The following is a 19,134-nucleotide window of genomic DNA, read 5'->3' on the forward strand; positions in this document are numbered from 1 at the left end:
TAGTCAGCTCCTTGAGATCAGTGTCTGGTTTTCTGTCTTTCTTTGTATCTGCAATGCTCTGCATGGTACCTGGCACATAATAAGCATTTAGCAAGGGGCAGCTAGGTGGCACAGTAGAAAGAGCACTGGCCCTGAAGTCAGGAGGACTTGAGTTCAAATCCCACCTCAGACCAAACACTTGACACCTAGTAGCTGTGTGACCCTGGGCAAGTCATGTAACCTCACAGCCAAAAAAAAAAAAAAGAATACAAATAAGTATTTAGCAAATGCTAAGTGCCTGAATAGAAAACCCCTCCACTGATGCACATAAACAACTTGCCTACCAGCTTATAGGCTTGGACAGTTGTCCAGCTCACTGACAAGTAAAGTGATTCCCCCAGGGTCACGCTGCTAGAATGCAACCAAGGCAGGCCTTGAATTCAAATTGCCCTGACTCCAACCAACCTGGCTCTCAATCCACTATACCACTACTGTCAAACTCAAATAGAAGCCACTTCTCCATACACAAGGATTCCTGCAGGCTACCTATTGCCTTACTTGTAAAATATGTTATTTACATTTTATTGTATTTTTGCCTATTTTGTTAAATATTTCCCAATTACATTTGAATCCAGTTCTGGCTTCCCTCAGCAGTGTTTGTAGATACTATGTATTTGACACCTCTGCACCACACCCCAGCATCTTAATAAAAGTATAGAATCAGGTCAGCTAGTGGCGCAGTGTAAAGAGCGCTGGCCCTGGAGTCAGGAGGATCTGAGTTCAAATCTAATCTCAGACACTTGACACTTACTAGATGTGTGACCCTGGTCAAGTCATTTAACCCCAAATGCCTCACAAAAAAAATTTTAAATAAAAAAATTTTTAAATTATGTATGCATATATGTTTGCATGTGTGTGTGTGTATATATATATATATGTAAATATGTATAAAATATATAAGAAATCGTGATAGCACTACACAAAGGGCTAGGCTGACTATATCTGGGTAACCATGTCTAGCCATTATTTTGGAAACATACTGACAAAGTGGAGACTATTCTAGTGGCAAATGACCTAATGATGAAGGGATTTGACAACACCATACAATATAAGGAAGAATGAAGGAAATGGGTTATTGATTATAAAAGGAAAGCAAGCTGATGGTATTAAATTATCTGGAGGACTGTCATATAGAAAAGAGATACCATTTGTTTTGTGAGGCCTTTGAACTATGACCACTGGTTAGGGGTTACAGGAAAATTGATTTTTGAGAACATAATGAAGAACTTATTAGAATGTACAAAAATAGATAGAGGGGTCTGCTTTATGATCTAATAAATTTCCCCAGTACAGAAAGTGCTCAGGCAAAGGCTGAATGATTATTTGTTTTCTGGGTACATTAAATCTGAGGATTAGTGGTGGGTGGGAGAGCTGATTCAACCAGAGATTCTTTACAGGGTAGGGATAAGGAGCAGGGAGTGAGGTCTATGAATAGAGATTTCAGGAGTTTCATGGGGAAAAAAATTACATTTTTTTTCAATAACTGGTTCCTGTGCAATCATTTATTTTGTGAATTTAAAAACATTATTCTGAGAAGAGGTCCATAGGTTTCACCACACTGCCAAAGTTGGACTTTAACATAAAAAGCTTTAAGAAACTCTTAATTTGACCACTCCATTATACCCTCTATTATTCCACGGCAATGACAGAATTTACTATTACACCTAGAGTAAGGTTCTTACTCTACAGGAGGTCTGAGAAATTGGCTTTTAAATGTTTTGATAACTATATTTCAATGTGATTGGTTCCCTTTATATCCCATGTATTTTATTTTATGCACTTAAAATATTATTCCAAGAAGGGATCTGTAGGCTTTCAGACTGCCAAGAGGACTGTGACACAAAGAAATCAAAATGTTATTAAAATCATACATCCTCCTAACTATTTTCCAAGATTCATTAATATTAACCACTTTGCCATGGGATAAATCAGAAATAGCTGTGTGTATATATAAGGCCAAGTGGAGTACAATATAAAAGTGATCTTCTGGGTTATTAAAATATTGTTGTTTAGTCATTCAGACTCTTCCTGACCCCACAGGGAGTTTTCTCAGCAAAGATACTGGAGAGGTTTGCCATTTTCTTCTCCAGCTCATTTTACAAACGAGGAACTGAGACAAACAGGGCTAAGTGACTTGCCCAAGGTCACACAGCTAGTAAGTGTCTGAGGCCACATTTGAACTCAAGTCTTCCCAACTCCAAGGGTGGCATACTATCTATTGCGCCACCTAGCTGCCCATATTAAAACATTATATTTATGCTATTAAGGAGAAAAAAGGGGTGGCAGGACTAACCTAAATAATTGATTTATTTTATAACTGAAGAAACTATCCAAATAGCTTCTCTACTCTCAGCTTGATATTTTATACGCAGACACAGGTAATCATCAGAAATGATATAATGAAATCTTTCACATCAATATCTTATCTAATGAAAAGAGGAAATGTGTAGGGCAAACGATCAGGCTGATGTTTTAAGAGAGATTCTGGCTCCCGTTAATGCAGACAGCACAGGAAGCCTCTTTACAAGTCAAGGAGCACAGGTGTCAAATGAAAGCAAGAGATGTGGGGCACAATTAAAACCCGATCAAATTGGCAAAATGTGATTCCTCCCATTTCAATTCCTTCAAAAGATTCTGAGACCAATAAAGGAAAAGTATTTTTCTTAATAAATTTATTTTGAAATTTGGAACTCAAAATCTTATAAAAATGAATGTTGAAAACTATCTTTACATGTAATTAGGAAAAACACTATTCAAAAAAAGAAGAAAATTATTTTGAAAACTTTTCAACTGAAAAAGAAAAATACTTCATGACTGGAAGAAAGTCAAGCCTGAATATCCATGCAGTCTGTTCCCAAACTGTTCCTTTGTTAATAAGGGAATATGACAAAATTGCAAAAGTATTCTGGCATTCTAGGCCTTCACTCATAGTATCCCATCTAGTTATACATTAGGTCACCAGAATATACACAGCCCAAGTATCTTGCCATGTGCTCAGTTCTGGACTACTAATCCTCCCCTGGCCAACTGCTCAGTTTTCCACCTTTTGTTCTCCTTCAGGAACAATAATCTAATCAACACCACCATGAAAAGACAAAAATAATTTACTTCTCCCTGACTGTGCTCTGACTATGTAGACCAAACTCTCCTGGTCACTATTCCTCTAGGCAGAGTGGCACAGTAAAAAGAGCACTGGGTCTAGAGTTGGAGAAAATGGGTTTAAATCTTACCTTTGACACTTACTACCTGTGTGACCTTGGACAATTCACTGAATGGTCCTGGGTCTCTGTTTCTTCATCTGTAAAATAAGGGGCTCAGACTAAATGGCTTCTGAGGTCTTTTCTAGCTGCGGGTTTCTATTCTTGAGTGTGATATCTCCCAACCACAACATAAGCTTTTAGAGAAAGCCAGCTAGCTAGATAAATAAATAAATAGATACATGCTTTAGATAGATTAGATAGACAAATGATAAATATAGATAAATAAGTAAATATAGATGACAGATACATAATAGAGATAAACAGATAGATGACATAGATATATTAGATGGATGATACAGATTAGACAGATGATATAGATAGATTAGATTGATATATACAGATTAGATGGATTATATGGGTAGATTAAACAGATAGATAATATATAGACATGTTAGATGGATGATATAGATGATACCGATAGATTAGATTGATATATACAGATCAGATAGATTATATAGGTAGATTAAACAGATAGATGATATAGATATATTGGATGGATGCTATAGATTACATAAAATAGATGATACTGATAGATTAGATTGATATACAGACAGATTAGATAGATGATATAGATTAGATTGATATATACAGATTAGATAGATGATATAGACAAATATATAGACTAGTCACATGATATAGTTTATATAAACAGATAGCTGAGATAAATAGATGATAGATAAGATAGATAAAGCATTTACTAAGCTTACTTGCTATGTGCCAGGGACTGTGCTGAGCCTTGGGATGCAAATATAAGCAAAAAAAGAAATATCATCTCTGCCCTCAAGGAGGTTACATTCTAATGGAAGAAGACAACACATAAAAGGAAGCTGAACAGGGAACAGAGAAAGAAAAGAGGAACAGAAAAGTAGTAGTGGGAGTCATAGGCTGGTCTGGATTTAAAAACCAGAGATTGTCTCACCTATGCATTTGTATCCCCAGTATTTAGCACACAGTGGGTGCTTAATAAGTACTTGCTAATTAACTAAGCTGCTCATATTCCTGTACATAAGGCTCAGAGCCTCGCTTCCTCATCTGTAACATGGGGATAACAGAGAGTAGTAACATAGTGTTGTGCAAATGTTCCCAAACTTATTTGGCCTACCACTCGCTTTTCAAAAAAAAAAAAATTACTCAGTGCCCCCCTGGAAATCTACTTTGTTTAACTCTTGAACAGGTTTTTTAAAAAAATTTGTGTCATTTAAAAAAATATATATAAAAATTCTTTTAAAAAATTACATCTTAAATTTAATTATTTATTATAAATTTGTGAGTTTTTTCCTGCATTAAAATTTGGGTGACGCAATGTTGTATCACGTTACCATATAGTATTGTATTATAAACAAGTCATTATATACACATATTCCTACCAATGCATGCTGGACTTCCAGACAATGCCCAATAGGTTCACCTGCCAACACTTGCTTATTAAGACCTGTCTGATGGCAGACTTGACCATTGGTTGGTTATAACTTCCATTTTGTGTATTTATTTAAAAATTTTGTAATCATTACAACTTTAACTCTGTTATACAACAGATGAAACACGTACAAATGGTTTTTCAAATTTTTCTTATTGTCTGTTCTTTACTTGTGCTTCCACTGCCCCTTTATTTTTATTCAGTGCCCCTCATTTGCACCTGAGGATACTACTGCCCCCCAGATCATTCCAGCAGCCCCTGGGGGCAGTATTGCCTACTTTGGGAACCTATGGACTACAGTGGATAGGGCTGGCCCCAGAGTTAAGAAGACTTGAGTTCATAGGATCATAGACCTAGATACAGCTGAAATGGACCTTAGAGTTTATTGAGCCCAACCTTCTAATTTTATAATTGAGGAAACAGAGCCCTAAAGAGATTTAAAAGACTTACCTTGGGATCACATGGCTAGCAAACCTCTGAAGAGGGATTCTTACTCAGGTACTTCTGGAAATGAATCCATTTAAATCTAAATTAAACCTGTCTATCTATCTACTCTGACACATGGGCTATGTGCTCATGGGTAAGTCACCTGACCTCTCAAGTGTCCCCAGGCAAATTTCTAAGACTGTAAGAGGAGGTGTTTATTTGCTAGAAGAGGGACTTTTCTCATTGGGAGTTGCTTATACCAATGAACATTAGGTCTGCAACCCGTGCAAAAAAAAAGTAATTGTCTAGTTTGAACCAAGGGTCAGTAACTGCTGGCACATGAGTCCATTCTATCCACCTTCTGGCTTTAGTGCCATCCCCACTACCTTGTTTTTTCTCTTTTTCTCAACTCTGGCTACTCTTTTCTACCTGTTCCCTTCTCAGAAGAGCCTGGGGTCCCAGAAGCACAGAGCCTTCTAATAACAGTTTATTACATACTTGCACCCACTTCCCATTTCTTTCCTTGACCCAAACAGAAACACAAAAAGATGCAAGTAGTTGTTCTGTATTAAAGTTTTTGTTTGTTTGATTGTTTACAAAAGTACGCCAGGTCAAATAAAGTGAAGTGTTAGAAAGTTGCACAACTTCATGGTGCCTCTCCCATCCCCTCCATCCCCTCCCCTCTCCCCCCAAAAAAACCCAGTGTTAGAATCACCAAACCTTTCTGTGGCCCCATGGGCAGATGTAGCTCTAGCCCTCTGAATCTCTTCCTCTAAACGCCTTTTCTCCTCTTCCAAACGGGCAATGTCTTCTGGAGAGCGTCTCTGCTGGCTGATGAGCTGCAGTTCCTGGAGAAGGGCTTCTTTTTCTTTAATCAGCTGAAGGCGGTCCCTGTCTGCCTCCGCTATTCCTGGCCAAGACTCGTTATCTAGCAAGGCCAACTGCTGCTGTATGTTCACCACTCTTTAAAGAGAGAGAGAGAAAAACAAGAAAAGGAGAGTGAGGGGCAGAATAAAACAAACAAACAAAAAAATAAAAACCACTCAATAAACCACATAAAGTATATTTGGACTTCCAGCTTTAACCGTATCATGAGACAAATTCATTTTCCTTGAGAATGGCAGGGAAGAAGACATAATGAATAGTTCTTTGGCATAATCTCTTCTACTCAAGACACAACTGGAGTTGATTACAATGGATATTTTGCTTCTTTGAGGAAATGCACAAAAAGGCCAGTATTTCTAAACACACACTCAAAATTCCATGCTCTTACAAATTAATTTAAACTGCTCGCATGATCCACTTTCTTAAAATGGGGAAAGATAAGTAGTTTTAGAATATAAAATTCCCTAGCATAAAGGTCATGGCTTCTATATCTATTTTCCCTGCAATGTTTACTATGTACATATTAGATGCTTAATAAATACTTGTCAGCTTCCATAGTCTGAATTGCAAGATGACTATGGTCTACAGGTAAAATAAATAAATGAACACATAAATAAATAAATGGTTTGGGTCCAGATCTGTGATTTCATCAACACATGGCACTCCACATAGAAATTCACTCACCCACCGCCAGCAGAAGCTTCTTTTAAAATTTACATTCTTAGAGAATTGCTTGGGCTAGTAGAGATTCCGTAACTTGCCCAGGGTTATAGAACCTGAATGGGTCAAAGGCATGACTTGCACTTGGTCTTCCTGACCCCAAGACCAGCCACCAACCCTCTGACCATTATACTACTTCAGCCCTCTGTTTGTTTTTAACGTACATATTTTTTCTTTTAAATAGCATTTTTTTCCAATTACACGCAGACAATTTTAAACATTCATTTTTTATCATAAAATTTTGAGTTTCAAATTTTCTCCCTCCTTCCTCCTCTCAAGATGATAGGCAATTTGATATAGGCTATATATGTACAATCATGTAAAACATTTCCATATTAGTCATAACATATAATTTTAAAAGAGAAAGAAAGTAATGGGTATGTAACACAGAATGTAAGCTAGAATAGTGGATAGAGAACAAGCTTTGAGCCAGGAAGATCTAGGCACAAGTACCATCTCTAATATACACTGTCTGTGGCCCTGGGCAAAACAATTAACTTATTAATGCCCTACATGATTCAAAAGACTCCCTTTTTCTTAGCAGGTAACAATCTGCATCGAAATAGGGACTTTCCAAACACCTGACCATATATATATATGGAACTCACAGGTCTAGTCCAGAAAACATCCTAGAAGATTCAAGTGGTGTATGACGTGCTTTCTGTTTAATTTTATTGGTATCTTATTTTTATGTCACTTTCATTTCCAAATATACTCCGCTACCACCCATTTAATTATCTCTTGTATGAAAGAATTTCAAAACAACAACCCAATTCCACAAAACGACATCAGCCAAATACATATATGTGTGTTTCACAGTCATAGTCTCTAGACTCTGAGAAAAAAAGAGGGAGAAGCATTTACCCATCTCCTTTCCTTTTCTCATCTTCTCTCCCTGGCCAAGTTCCAGGTGATTCCCATTATAGAGCATTGTTTCCCCTTTTGGTCATTCTTTCCATTTGAGTATTATTGCTTTTTGAAAAATCGCATCATTTAAGAATTTGAAATAATCAAATGTATATAAAGCTCACACAGATGAAGCTGCATCTGATTCAACCTTTTTGTGTAGACTGAAATAACCTAATTCTCATTTGTTAAGAACCAACCCAAACTTTCACAAAACACATCAAACAGAGCGGAGGATCCTTTACAGGTTTCTATGTGCTGTTGTTTATCCTTGGACCAGTTTGGCATCAAGCACACTATTTCTTCTATGATTCTTTTTTTTTTATAATGAAAGAGTCAGGGGTTGAAAATGAAATGAAAGAAATGTGGTCTGCATTATTTTAAAAGTTTAGAAGAATCTCAGTTCGATGAAAAAAGGATGGAATAGTTTATATTATAAAAGCAAACTTCACTTTCCCTCCTCTTTCACTTCTCAAAAAAACCCAACCTTTTAAAAATAAGGTCAGATTTGTTTTAGCTTCGAAGTTTAAATATGGCCAGAAGAATTTGGGGCCAGAGGGAGTGTTGGGGCACGTGTTTCCTGGCTGTCACACAGAATGTCGGAGCTGAACTAAAGCAAATGCTGTATATGTTCTTGTCAATCAAGCAGTCACACTTCAGCAGCTATTTCAGTAAAAGTAAGTCAATAAAAAAATTATGCCAAAATAGAACAAAGTCTTATATTCAACGCATGGAGTGAAGACAAACTATCAAGCAGCCAGGAAGAAATAAAGTGGGAGATGCCTTTCCCCCTTGAATTCTCTTCACTCTCTCTGGCCCCCTCACTGTCCCTCACTGCCCCTCTCTACCAGCTCAGACCCCATTAGGTAGCTGACCAGACAGAGTCATTTCATGGCTGTCCACACTATTTAGGTGACCTGGGAATCAAAAACTTCAAACTTTCAGGGGAGAAGGAGGATTGCTAAGCCTTGCCATTTGCTCTCGAGACCCATAGGCCCTCTCATCCAGGGGTGCTAACGCACCCTGATACCATGGTCTTCTTCGAGAATGAAGGACAAACCGCAAGTTAGTATGTCCCAAGGACCCCTGAGTATTACGTTCCCCCTTACCCCTTCCTTTCTATCTGTCTTGCAACTGAATTCTTTTATATGTGTTCTCTCCCCCAATTAGAATGTAACTTCCTTGACAGAAGGGACTTGGCGTCTCATTTTTTTCTATGTGAATCCCCAGCATTGGTACATAATGTGCCTTTAATAGGTGCTTTTTTCCCATTTGTGTCTTCATTCATTCATACCAAATAAAGGGAGAAAATTTTCAGCTAAGTCACGTGCAATCTTTTTTTAAGGCGGTACAGTGCTGGCCCTGAAGTTAGGAAGACCTGGGATCAAATCCAGCCTCAGCCACTTATTAATTGTGGTAGAGTCACTTAACTTCTGTTTGTTTCAGTTTTCTCAACTGTAAAATGATAATAGAACCTACCTCAATGAGTTGTTGTGACAATGAAATGAGATCATATTCATAAAGTGCTTAGCACAAAGCCTGACACACAGGAGATGCTATGTAAATGCTAGCTATTATTATTAGAAAAGTTATTTTAATATTTGTGGTAAATTGACATTTATAATCTTGTGAGCTAATTTAGCAAATGTACGTGCATACATATACATACGTGTATATGTGTCTGCATGCTTATATGTCTGACAGAGCAAAACAAAACATTAAAATAATTAAGCAATGAAGAGCCTGCCAGTACAGCTGTTTAAGCAAGCAGTCCTCCCCTCATTGGGCAGCTAGGTACTGGGCCTGGAGTCAGGAATAGTCATCTTTATGAGTTCAAATCTAGCCTCAGACACTTATCAGCTTAGGAAACCCTGGGCAAGTCATGACACCCTGTCTGCCTGTTTCCTCATCTGTAAAATGGGAATAATAATAGCACTTACCCCCCCAAGACTGTTGTGAGGATTAAATAAGGTAATAATTGTAAAGCACTTCGCACAGTGTTTAGCATATAGTAGGCACTATGTAAATGTTAGCTATTATTTTATTTTATTACACATTTCCAAATTACATTTTAATTTGATTTGGGCTGCAGGCCAGAGTTTTGCCAACTGTGAGTTTAACACTTTTGTTCCAACACCAGGTGCTATTCTGAACAGGTAGAGAAATTTTCTCATGGCAGATTTCCCTTCACTAGGTCCAATCCCAAAATAAAATAAAACAAATGAGATGGAAAGTATTGTAGAATATCATAAGCTATGTAGAAAATGTCAGTGCTATACCAATACAAAGACTAACTGAGACTGAGTCACTATTGGTTCTACTGTCAGAGAGCATAATGCACCTGAAGGTTTACAAAGAAGTCTCTGCAGTTATTATTCAATAACAGTGGGTTGTGGGGGAGGAACAAAGGGGAAGGAAAAAAGAAGAAAGAATAAACATTTATATAGTGCCTATTATGTGCCAGGCACTGTACTAAGCAGTTTACAAATATTATCTCTTTTAGTCCTCACAATAATCCTTCAACATGGGTGCTGCTATTATCTCTGTGTTACAGGTGATGAAACTCAGGCAAAGAGAGTTTAAGTGACACTTCAGTGACAATCACTCAGCTAGTAAGCATTTGAGTCTAGATCTGAACTCAGGTCTTCCTAACTCCAGGTGACAAACTTCTGCAGTAGAATTTTACAAATTTTAAAGCACTATATAATGCTAATTACGATGATGATGATGACCTGCGGTTCTAGGACGCAGAAAAATTAAAAGTGTGGGCAATGATGACTCTGTCACATGTTCAGTGACAGATGCATTCTTGATAGCTCCAAGTCCTCTGTATTCTCTCAGGCATAATAAGAAGTATCATGACTCTACCAGTCTGGGTCCTACCAAATCTGTAGGCCTACTTAAGTGATTTCTACGTGGTTTTGAGGTAATTTAGAAACTTGCGTTAGTCACAGAGGTTAATACCTACAACTAAGCTATTCAGCTTAAAGTAGATGGGTGTGACACTAACCCTTGTGAGCTAATGCCAGAACGTAAGGTCCTTCACTGGATAACATATTGAGGTCCTAAAGGGATTAGAGATCATTTGTATAATGAAACAGATAGAGGAGTTGTACTTTAAATATACTGGTTTTACTTGTATTTAATTTTTCTCAGAAAAGTTTCAAGTTAATGGTCTTCTAGAAAAGTCCATTTATTTAAAAGCACTAAGGCATGCCAAATGCTGTCACTGAGAAAAAGATTAATGACTGAGGCAACGAAATCAGGATAATGAATCTTTCAGGAGCAGTAATGGATCAAGTTCGACTAGAACATTTATCTAAATCTAGCTTCCCAAACCAAACATTATTGAGGTCACATTACTAAAACTGAAAGAAAACAAATGTCCATTATACAAATGCATAAGTAAGTAACGTCTAATAAGGCATTGCATTTAGAGACATCTATAAGCATAGCACGGCATTGCATAATTCAACATCAAATGGAAGGAATGAACAACCAGGACACCACTTACAGGCAATCTTTCTTAAAGTGGTACAAGTTTATACTTTTTCTGCTTTGATTTATATTATCATTTGTCATTTCAGTTCAAACACTAAAATTTTTGGCAAACAGAGAAATTTGTATTTGCTATATGCAGGTAGACGATACTTTTGTGGGGTTTCTATTAAAGGTATTGTGTGGTTGTGTAAATGGTACGTGTTTATTGAATTCAACCTGCCTCGGTATTTCTGTGATCTTTATACAAGACCTCTTCTGTGACTGCTTTCTTCCCCCCCCCATTTAATCAATCAATCAATAAGCTCTCTGCCAAACATGTTACTGGTTCGTAGATATACAAATACCAAAAAAATTAACAGGTTCTGCATCCAAGGAGTTCACCTTCCATCAGGAGAAACAAAATACATGAACAAATAAGTAACACAATGTAATTTCAAGAGGTCTGGTAGCAGTTGGGGGGCATCAGAGAAATGACTCATGTAGGATGTGCTGTTTGAGACGACCTTTGAGGAAGAAAGAGATTCTAGGAGACAGAAGTTAGGAAATAATTCAGCCCAGGCAGGGATATCCTATCATGTACAAAGAAAGTACAGAGAAAGGAGCTATTTACCAGAACAGCAATTCAGCTGGTTTAGCTGGAATGTAGAGTGAGTGAAGGGGAATAACGTATAAAAAACCCTCTAACAATAGGGTGGAGGCAGATTGGGAAGGGCTTTAAATGCCCAGCAGTGGAGTTCATTTTTTAATCCTAGAGGCCATAGGAAGCTACATAAGCTTTTTGAATTAAGGGAGTTGCATGGTTGGATACACACTTTAAGAATATTACTTTAGCAGCTGTTCAGAAGATGAACTGACAAAGGGAGAGAGTGGAAGCAAGGAAACCAATTGCAATGGTAGAGACAAGAGGTGATGAAGGTTTGACTAGGGAAGTAGCCTTATGAGGGGAGAGAAGGAAACGGGTGTTGTGGAAGTAGATTTGGCCACTGACTGGATATGAGGGCTATAGAGAAGGAAGAGTCAAAAGGTGGTTCTTGAGATTGTAAACCTAATTAAGTGAAACCATGGTGGTGACCTCAACAGAAACAGAAGTTGGGGAAAAGTGTAGCTTTAGGAGGGAAGATAATGAATTCTGTTTGGGACACGTTGAGTTTGAGATGCCTATAGGACATTTAATGGGAAATGTCCAACAGGCAGCTGGTAGCATTGAATTGGTAGTCAGGAGAATGACCAGGTATAGAAATATAGATCTGTAAGTCCATCATGCTAATTCATATATCAGTGTTCTCCCTACATGAAAAAAACTTTGACCTGCAATTAAAATTTCTTTCATTGCTAATATTCTTCCCTCTGTCCCCAAAGAAAAATACATAGTAAAAATGGAAAAATGGTCAGAAAATCCACGAAATCTATCCTGATTCCCACCAATTGCTAGTACCCTCCTTCTGTAAAACAGTTACTTTTTACTCATTTTATAAATCATGAATTCATGTACACACTGCTCTACCCTAACACAATGTCAGCCCCTTGAGTTCAGGGACTATTTTGTTTTTATCATTATATCACAAGGACCTGGCTCCACTGGCTGTTACAAAGCAGGGACTCAAAAAGCTCGTTTACTAAATGAATAAAAAGAAAAGTAATCCAGGCTTATCATGATAAAGATAGTTATCTACACATCCCAGGTGCTGCTAGAGTATCTATGAAAAGTTAAAAAAAATCTAGAAGACATTTCACTATATTCAATACATCTTCTTTGGAGGATTTATGGTAGAAAATGGGTAAGAACTGCATGAGATGAGGTCTGTGCTCTATACTGATGGAAAATAACCACATCACTGACATATAAGAAAATACTTCAAGTGTGGAAATATTTTACCCTGTCACATATTTCATAACCCATGTTCACCACATCTCCAGTTCTGACAATAAAATCAAGAAAAATGTTTCTCCTGCTTTATGTTTAATCTTCATTTTTTCCCCTTCTGTTTAAAATAGCGTCCAGAAGCTGAGGGTCAGGGAGAAAGACTAAGGATGGGAAATGGTTTAGAATATCCACTGGATATATGGAATATACTTTATTCTCAAAGGGTAGACAAAGGCAGAGCTATAACTGGTTGAAGGAAAATGGGGCATCCACTTGGAGGGGAGAGGCAGGTATACTTCGTCCTAAGGTGACTGCTTTTTTTTTTTCCAGGAAGATGTGTGTCTTCACTACAGCAATTACCAACCTTGCACCTTGCCACTACAAGGGCTCCCTGTCAGTGATGAGATCTCACATCTGCAAGAACCAATATGCATATCTAAGGTAGGACTGTCCTTGGTGAAGCCTCCCCAACTGAATCTGCCCCTGGTAAAAGAATTGTTTGAAGCTACAGCTCTGGGCAAATGACAAAATTAAGGAATCTGTCATGTTCTTGCCACCAGTTCAGGTAGCTGACTTTCATCTCAATTTTTAAAAATTATTATAGCTCCTATCTCCCATTTCTTCCATAATATTATAAAAATCATGTCATAGGATGGCACCCATTGTCTGATACTTCTAAACAAAAGGTGCTATAAACCTAATATTTAAGAGAAAAGAAAACACCTCTTCACCTACTTTATAAAATACTTCCCTAACCTGCACTCCCTCTTACAAACTCACTAGTGTGCATAAAAACTGTTTCTTCATTTAAATCAGACATTTCATCCATAGGTTACTTTTCATCAGTACGAATAAATATTGAAGCAAAGTATACATATTAGGAAATCTAGAGTCCAATTAATTTTACCACTGATTATTATGTAATTTTGGGTAACAGCATCCTAAATTGCTCTCAATTTAGAAAACTGCCAAGAGTGACACTGGCCAAAACCAAGATACTCATTTTTTTTTCAAAGAAAATATTGAGTTTTTAGTATTTTGTCAGAAAGTTTAAAAAGACAAAATTTTTAAAGTGAAAATCAGGATTAAGGGGAATGATTTCCAATGCTGTACCATTGTTGGCATGAAAAAAAAAACCTAGGTCTTTAGCCAAAATTAATCACTGCATTGTCATGTTTCACAGCTTTCAAAACAAAAATAAAACACATGGCAAGAAAAGAACACTCCCATCAGGAAAAAGAAAATCTGGTTAAAGTTTACTCCAGGCAGCCATCTGGAAAAGTTTTTTGGCAGTGCTGAAAACTCGGGCAAAAATATCTGTGCTTAAAAATTGTGCTCTTTTATAATGAAAATTTTATGTTACATCAAGAACAATGTGGTCTGCTTACTTATAGTTCAATATTTATCAGAGTTGTCAAAATCACAGCATGTTAGAGTTAGATGGGATCATGAGGATCCTTTCATCCAATATCATCAATTTGCAAATTGGTTCCAAACTAGTTCCAAAGATGTTAAACTTGCCTGAGGTCTCACAGCTGGATCCAGTGCTGGCATCTAGTCTGGCATTATTTCCATTATACCACACTGCTTCCCTCTAAAATAACCTAAAAATTGGGCAATGAAGTATATATGTGTATGCAAGATGCAGATGTGATATGCTATATGTTTTTTCCATAGCTGAATGCAGTGTTCCTTCTAGTTTTGTTCTTGTACTTGGGCACAGGGCAGAGGGAGAAGGGTATGACAACATACTTGGTATCTTTACATTTTTGAAAGTCAATGCTTTGTTTAAATGACCAGCTGCTTGGGCATATTCCACATCAGTACACTGGTTTTGGGATACTGAAAGATCTGATTTTAAATCTATGAATCATAGGTAATACAACGTAATATAATCCACAAATCCATTTCTTCATTCAATCAGCCCTTATTGAGTATCTCTGCATTGTGCTACAAACTGGGGGATGGGGTAGGGGTGGGAAGAAGTGGTGGTGATGGTGATAATGATGACAAACTGTTGCATACCAATCTCTAATTATTATATATTATAATCTATTTACAATGTAACACAAAACTCCATAAAGAAATATATTATAAAGCAGAAAGGTGATAAGGGTTGGAATGCTGTTCTGAGTCATGGCTATAGCAATTTATCCAAAGAGCAGATGATCAATGGGAAGACTTTTGGGCACAGTATATATTTCAATTCTAGGTACAAAAAACAAATATCAGGCAGCTAGGTGGTACAGTGGATAGAACACTGGCCCTGAAGTCAGGAGGACCTGAGTTCAAACTCGGCCTCAGACCAAACACTTGACACTTACTAGCTATGTGACCCTGGGCAAGTCACTTAACCCCTATTGCCTTTTAAAAAAAAGCAAGTATATTCTAGAATTTTTTTTTTGAAATTTCCTTCCTCTACTACTCTCAGGTATGAAAGTATGATGGACTTTCAGGGCACTACACAGAAGCACATCACCTTTATCTGTTCCCCCTGACTCTAATTTTAGGTAGTTTAAGTCAATATTTTAGGGAAGTTGAGTAAATAGACTAACCCCCCCCCCATAATTTGAAGCAGTAAATCAAGAGCAATGTGTTTATATATATATATATATATATATATATATATATATATATATTTCAATATTACCAGTGGTTGATTAACAGATAAAGCTGCCTAGATGAATGGAGTATGGGAGAGAAAATCACTAAGTCAATCAACAAACATTTATTAAGGGCCAATGGCCAATGTTCCAGTCTTGGTGTTAGACACTGGGGATTCAAATGCACAAGTCAGATAGTACTAGCCCTCCAGAAGGTTCCATTCTGGTGTAAGTTAAGTAAGAAGTAAGAAATGGAATGTAAACTCAGAAAGGTAAAAAAGCAATCTTATCAGTAAAAGTTTCTGGCCTCTATCCATTCCAATCCATTTTAACTACAACTGCCTGAATAATGTTCTTAATGGGTGGTGCTATTCCTAATATTCTCCTACTCAAAATCCTTCAGTGCATTTGCCAATGACTATCACAGGAAATCTATACTCCTTGGTGCTATTCAAAGGTCTTCCCCAACCTAGCATCAACATAATTTCCTATCTGGAACTCCCACTACAAATGAATGGGTTCATGTTAACTTAATAAGTCAGGCTGTTCTTTATTCAAACTATTTCCCTCTATCATCTATATACTATCCCTCATATCTGGAATAGATTATGCTCAATCTTTACTGATAAAAAGTCTTCCCATTTCTTAAAGACCAGACTGTGTGTTCCCATGTCTTTATCTCCCAGAGTTTAACACAGTGCCTAGCAAATAGTAGGTGCTTTTATTGTATAAATATGTTTACCAATTGATTAATTGATTGTCCATAAAGCTTTCCTTGATAATTAACAGTGGAAAATGTTCTACAACTTCAAATAGTTTCTATTATTCTGTTTGGACTTCCTTTATACATTTATCTTCTAATTTGTATAATAATGATATTTTTTCTATCATATTTTCCCAACTAGAGTCCAGGCCCCTTTAAGCAGAGATAATGTCTTATTTCATCTGTGAATGCCAAGCACCAAAGCAGTGACTTGCCCATAGCTGACACTAAATAAATGTTTGGTTGGTATGAGCTCAAAGGACATACAAGTTAGAGCTTAAAAAGATTTAATATTGAACATCAAAAAATGCTTCATATTCTTCCTAACTCAAGCTTTATTTCACCAGCACTAGATATATGACATTACATAAATTAAATTAAAAATCCAAATCAAATCTCAGACCACTTTCACAAATTAACAGAAAATTATAATTTTTTTCATATTGTATAATTTTTCCAGCTGTAAGACATAAAAAGTAAGGAAACAAAGAAACACAGGTATTACAGATAGTATCACAGGCATCTATGAACAAAAGGACAGGTTGGTCATAAAGTCAGAGTGCGGGATAATCAAAGGACAGCCCATTTGTCGATAATATTTCAAGAGAAAGTAGGAAGGCCCCCAGAGTGAAACTCTGGTAGTTAACTTACTGGAGACGAGGCACAAGAATCACACAGGATGCAGAGCTATGGATGCAATGAGATCTGCATCATTGGGAGGAATCTTATGATGTGAATAAGATTGCAGATCTGTTTGCATATTTGAGAATTTGGAGTACTAGTTAGATAATTTATTGTAATTTTAGAACAGTCATGAGACGTTAGTGTTAGAAGAAACATTGGTAACTATTCAGTCTTATTCCCTCATTAATAGAGATGAGAAACCTAAGACCTGGTAAGGAGACATGAATCAATGTACATACGATACAATGAATATACTCAACTTTTCAAATTACTTGAAAGCAATTATAGAGTGCTCCTAATATCTTCTAACAATCTGCAGTAATGAACTAAGAGAATCCAATACAAATTATCAAAGCTTTCATATATTTTTCAAATGGATTTAATGTACAAAGTGAGGTTTTTTTTCTTGTGTTACATAAACTCTCTTTTCTCCTATCCTTACAGTCCAACTTCTACTTCACCAAAAGTATTAAAAACTAAATTATAAGGGGCAGCTAGGTGGCACAGTGGATAGAGCACCGGCCCTGAAGGCAGGAGGACCTGAGTTCAGATCCAGCCTCGGACCAAACACTTGACACTTACTAGCTGTGTGACCCTGGGCAAGTCATTTAACCCCAATTGCCTAAAAAAATTAAACTACATTAAAAAAAAAACCAAATTATAAGTGGTCACCTCAAGTATTGAACACAATGACAATCTGTGATTTTCACAACTATATAGCTATCTTCAATACAATATTCCATATCTTTTAAAAATGAGCTTTTAATATTACAAGGTTTTAAAATGCATTTCACATTCCAAAAGTAATTTTACAGTATTTTAATCTGTGCCTAAAATATGAAGTTTATGTGCAATTTTCCATTTTTTTCTGAAATATTTCTGCTTTTTGAAACAGCAGGCTAGGCTCCAGGCAAGTTGCCCAGTCTCATGTACTGGAAATAAGGAGTGATGGGCCTGAATTCCTCATTCCTGTAGGTGGTATCAGGTTATTGCCTTGCAGGCTCCATCTCAATTACAGCTTACATTAATATAGAATTCACTCTTCCTGTTTGTCTTAATTTGCTTTTTGACATTCATAGGAATCAGGGAACTTTCCAGTCTAAGTTAAGTTGGCCAGTTTTCAACGAGGTAACCACTGTTTGCTTCACTCTAAGGTGAAGTTTTGTGCAGTGAACTAACTCCATTACACAGTTCAGAACTACGACTCTTTGCCTATCAACTGGGGAAATGGAAAAATAAATTAGGAAATATTAACATAATGGACACTATTGTGTTACAAGAATGATAAGAAAGGTGCAGTTTCAGAGAAACTTGAGAATATCTATATAAACTACAACAGAATGAAGTAAAAAATACTAGGAGAATAATTTATATAACAGCAATGTGGTCAAGACAAAAAACTACAAAGGACTTAGGAACTATGACCAATGCAATGACTAACCATGATTCCAGAAGACTCAAGATAAAACATGCTACTTACCTTGACACAGAGTGGTGATGGAGTCAGAGCACAGAATGAGACATGTTTGTTTTCGGTATGGACAATGGGGGAATGTGTATTTGTTACAAGGTTTTGGTTTTGTTTTTTTTTAATTAGGTAGCAGCAAGGTAGGAGGGAGAGAGAAGAGATTTTTGTTCAGGAAAACTAAATTGAAGGAATAAGCACAGGCAAAGAGGAAACAACTATTACATTTTTCAAAAGATATGATGGCTTATGTAACACAAACAGTCTTCATAGAAATATAGATCTAAATAGTAATTGCTCATGGCTAGGCTGGGCCAATATAATAAAAATGGCAATACTATTTGTATTAATTTACTTGTTCAGTACCATACCAATGAAACCAATGAAGAATTACTTTATTGAGCTAGAAAAGAATAACAAAATTCATCTAAACAAATAAAAAGGAAAAAATAGCAAGGGAATTAATGAGAAAAAAAGGAGAAAGAAGGGGGACTAACAGTACCAGATATCAAACTATAATACAAAGCTATGATCTCCAAAACAATTTGGTACTGGCTAAGAAATAGAAAGGTTAATCAGAGGAATAGATTAGGTATTCAAT

The 19,134-nt window shown here is 36.7% G+C and overlaps 1 protein-coding gene across 1 annotated transcript in view; it reads right to left on the minus strand.

Moving 5' to 3' along the window:
* The window catches only part of WWC3 (WWC family member 3), a 201,561-nt gene that overhangs the window by 34,841 nt on the left and 147,586 nt on the right, over positions 1 to 19,134 (minus strand). The window contains exon 9 of the mRNA XM_021006225.2: positions 5,863 to 6,105. Coding sequence (XP_020861884.1) covers positions 5,863 to 6,105 — 243 coding nt within the window. The remainder of the gene's footprint in view (positions 1 to 5,862; positions 6,106 to 19,134) is intronic.

This window comes from Phascolarctos cinereus, unplaced genomic scaffold, assembly GCF_003287225.1.
Source record: "Phascolarctos cinereus isolate Bilbo 61053 unplaced genomic scaffold, phaCin_HiC Scaffold_726;HRSCAF=1367, whole genome shotgun sequence".
Taxonomy (NCBI): Eukaryota; Metazoa; Chordata; class Mammalia; order Diprotodontia; family Phascolarctidae; genus Phascolarctos; species Phascolarctos cinereus.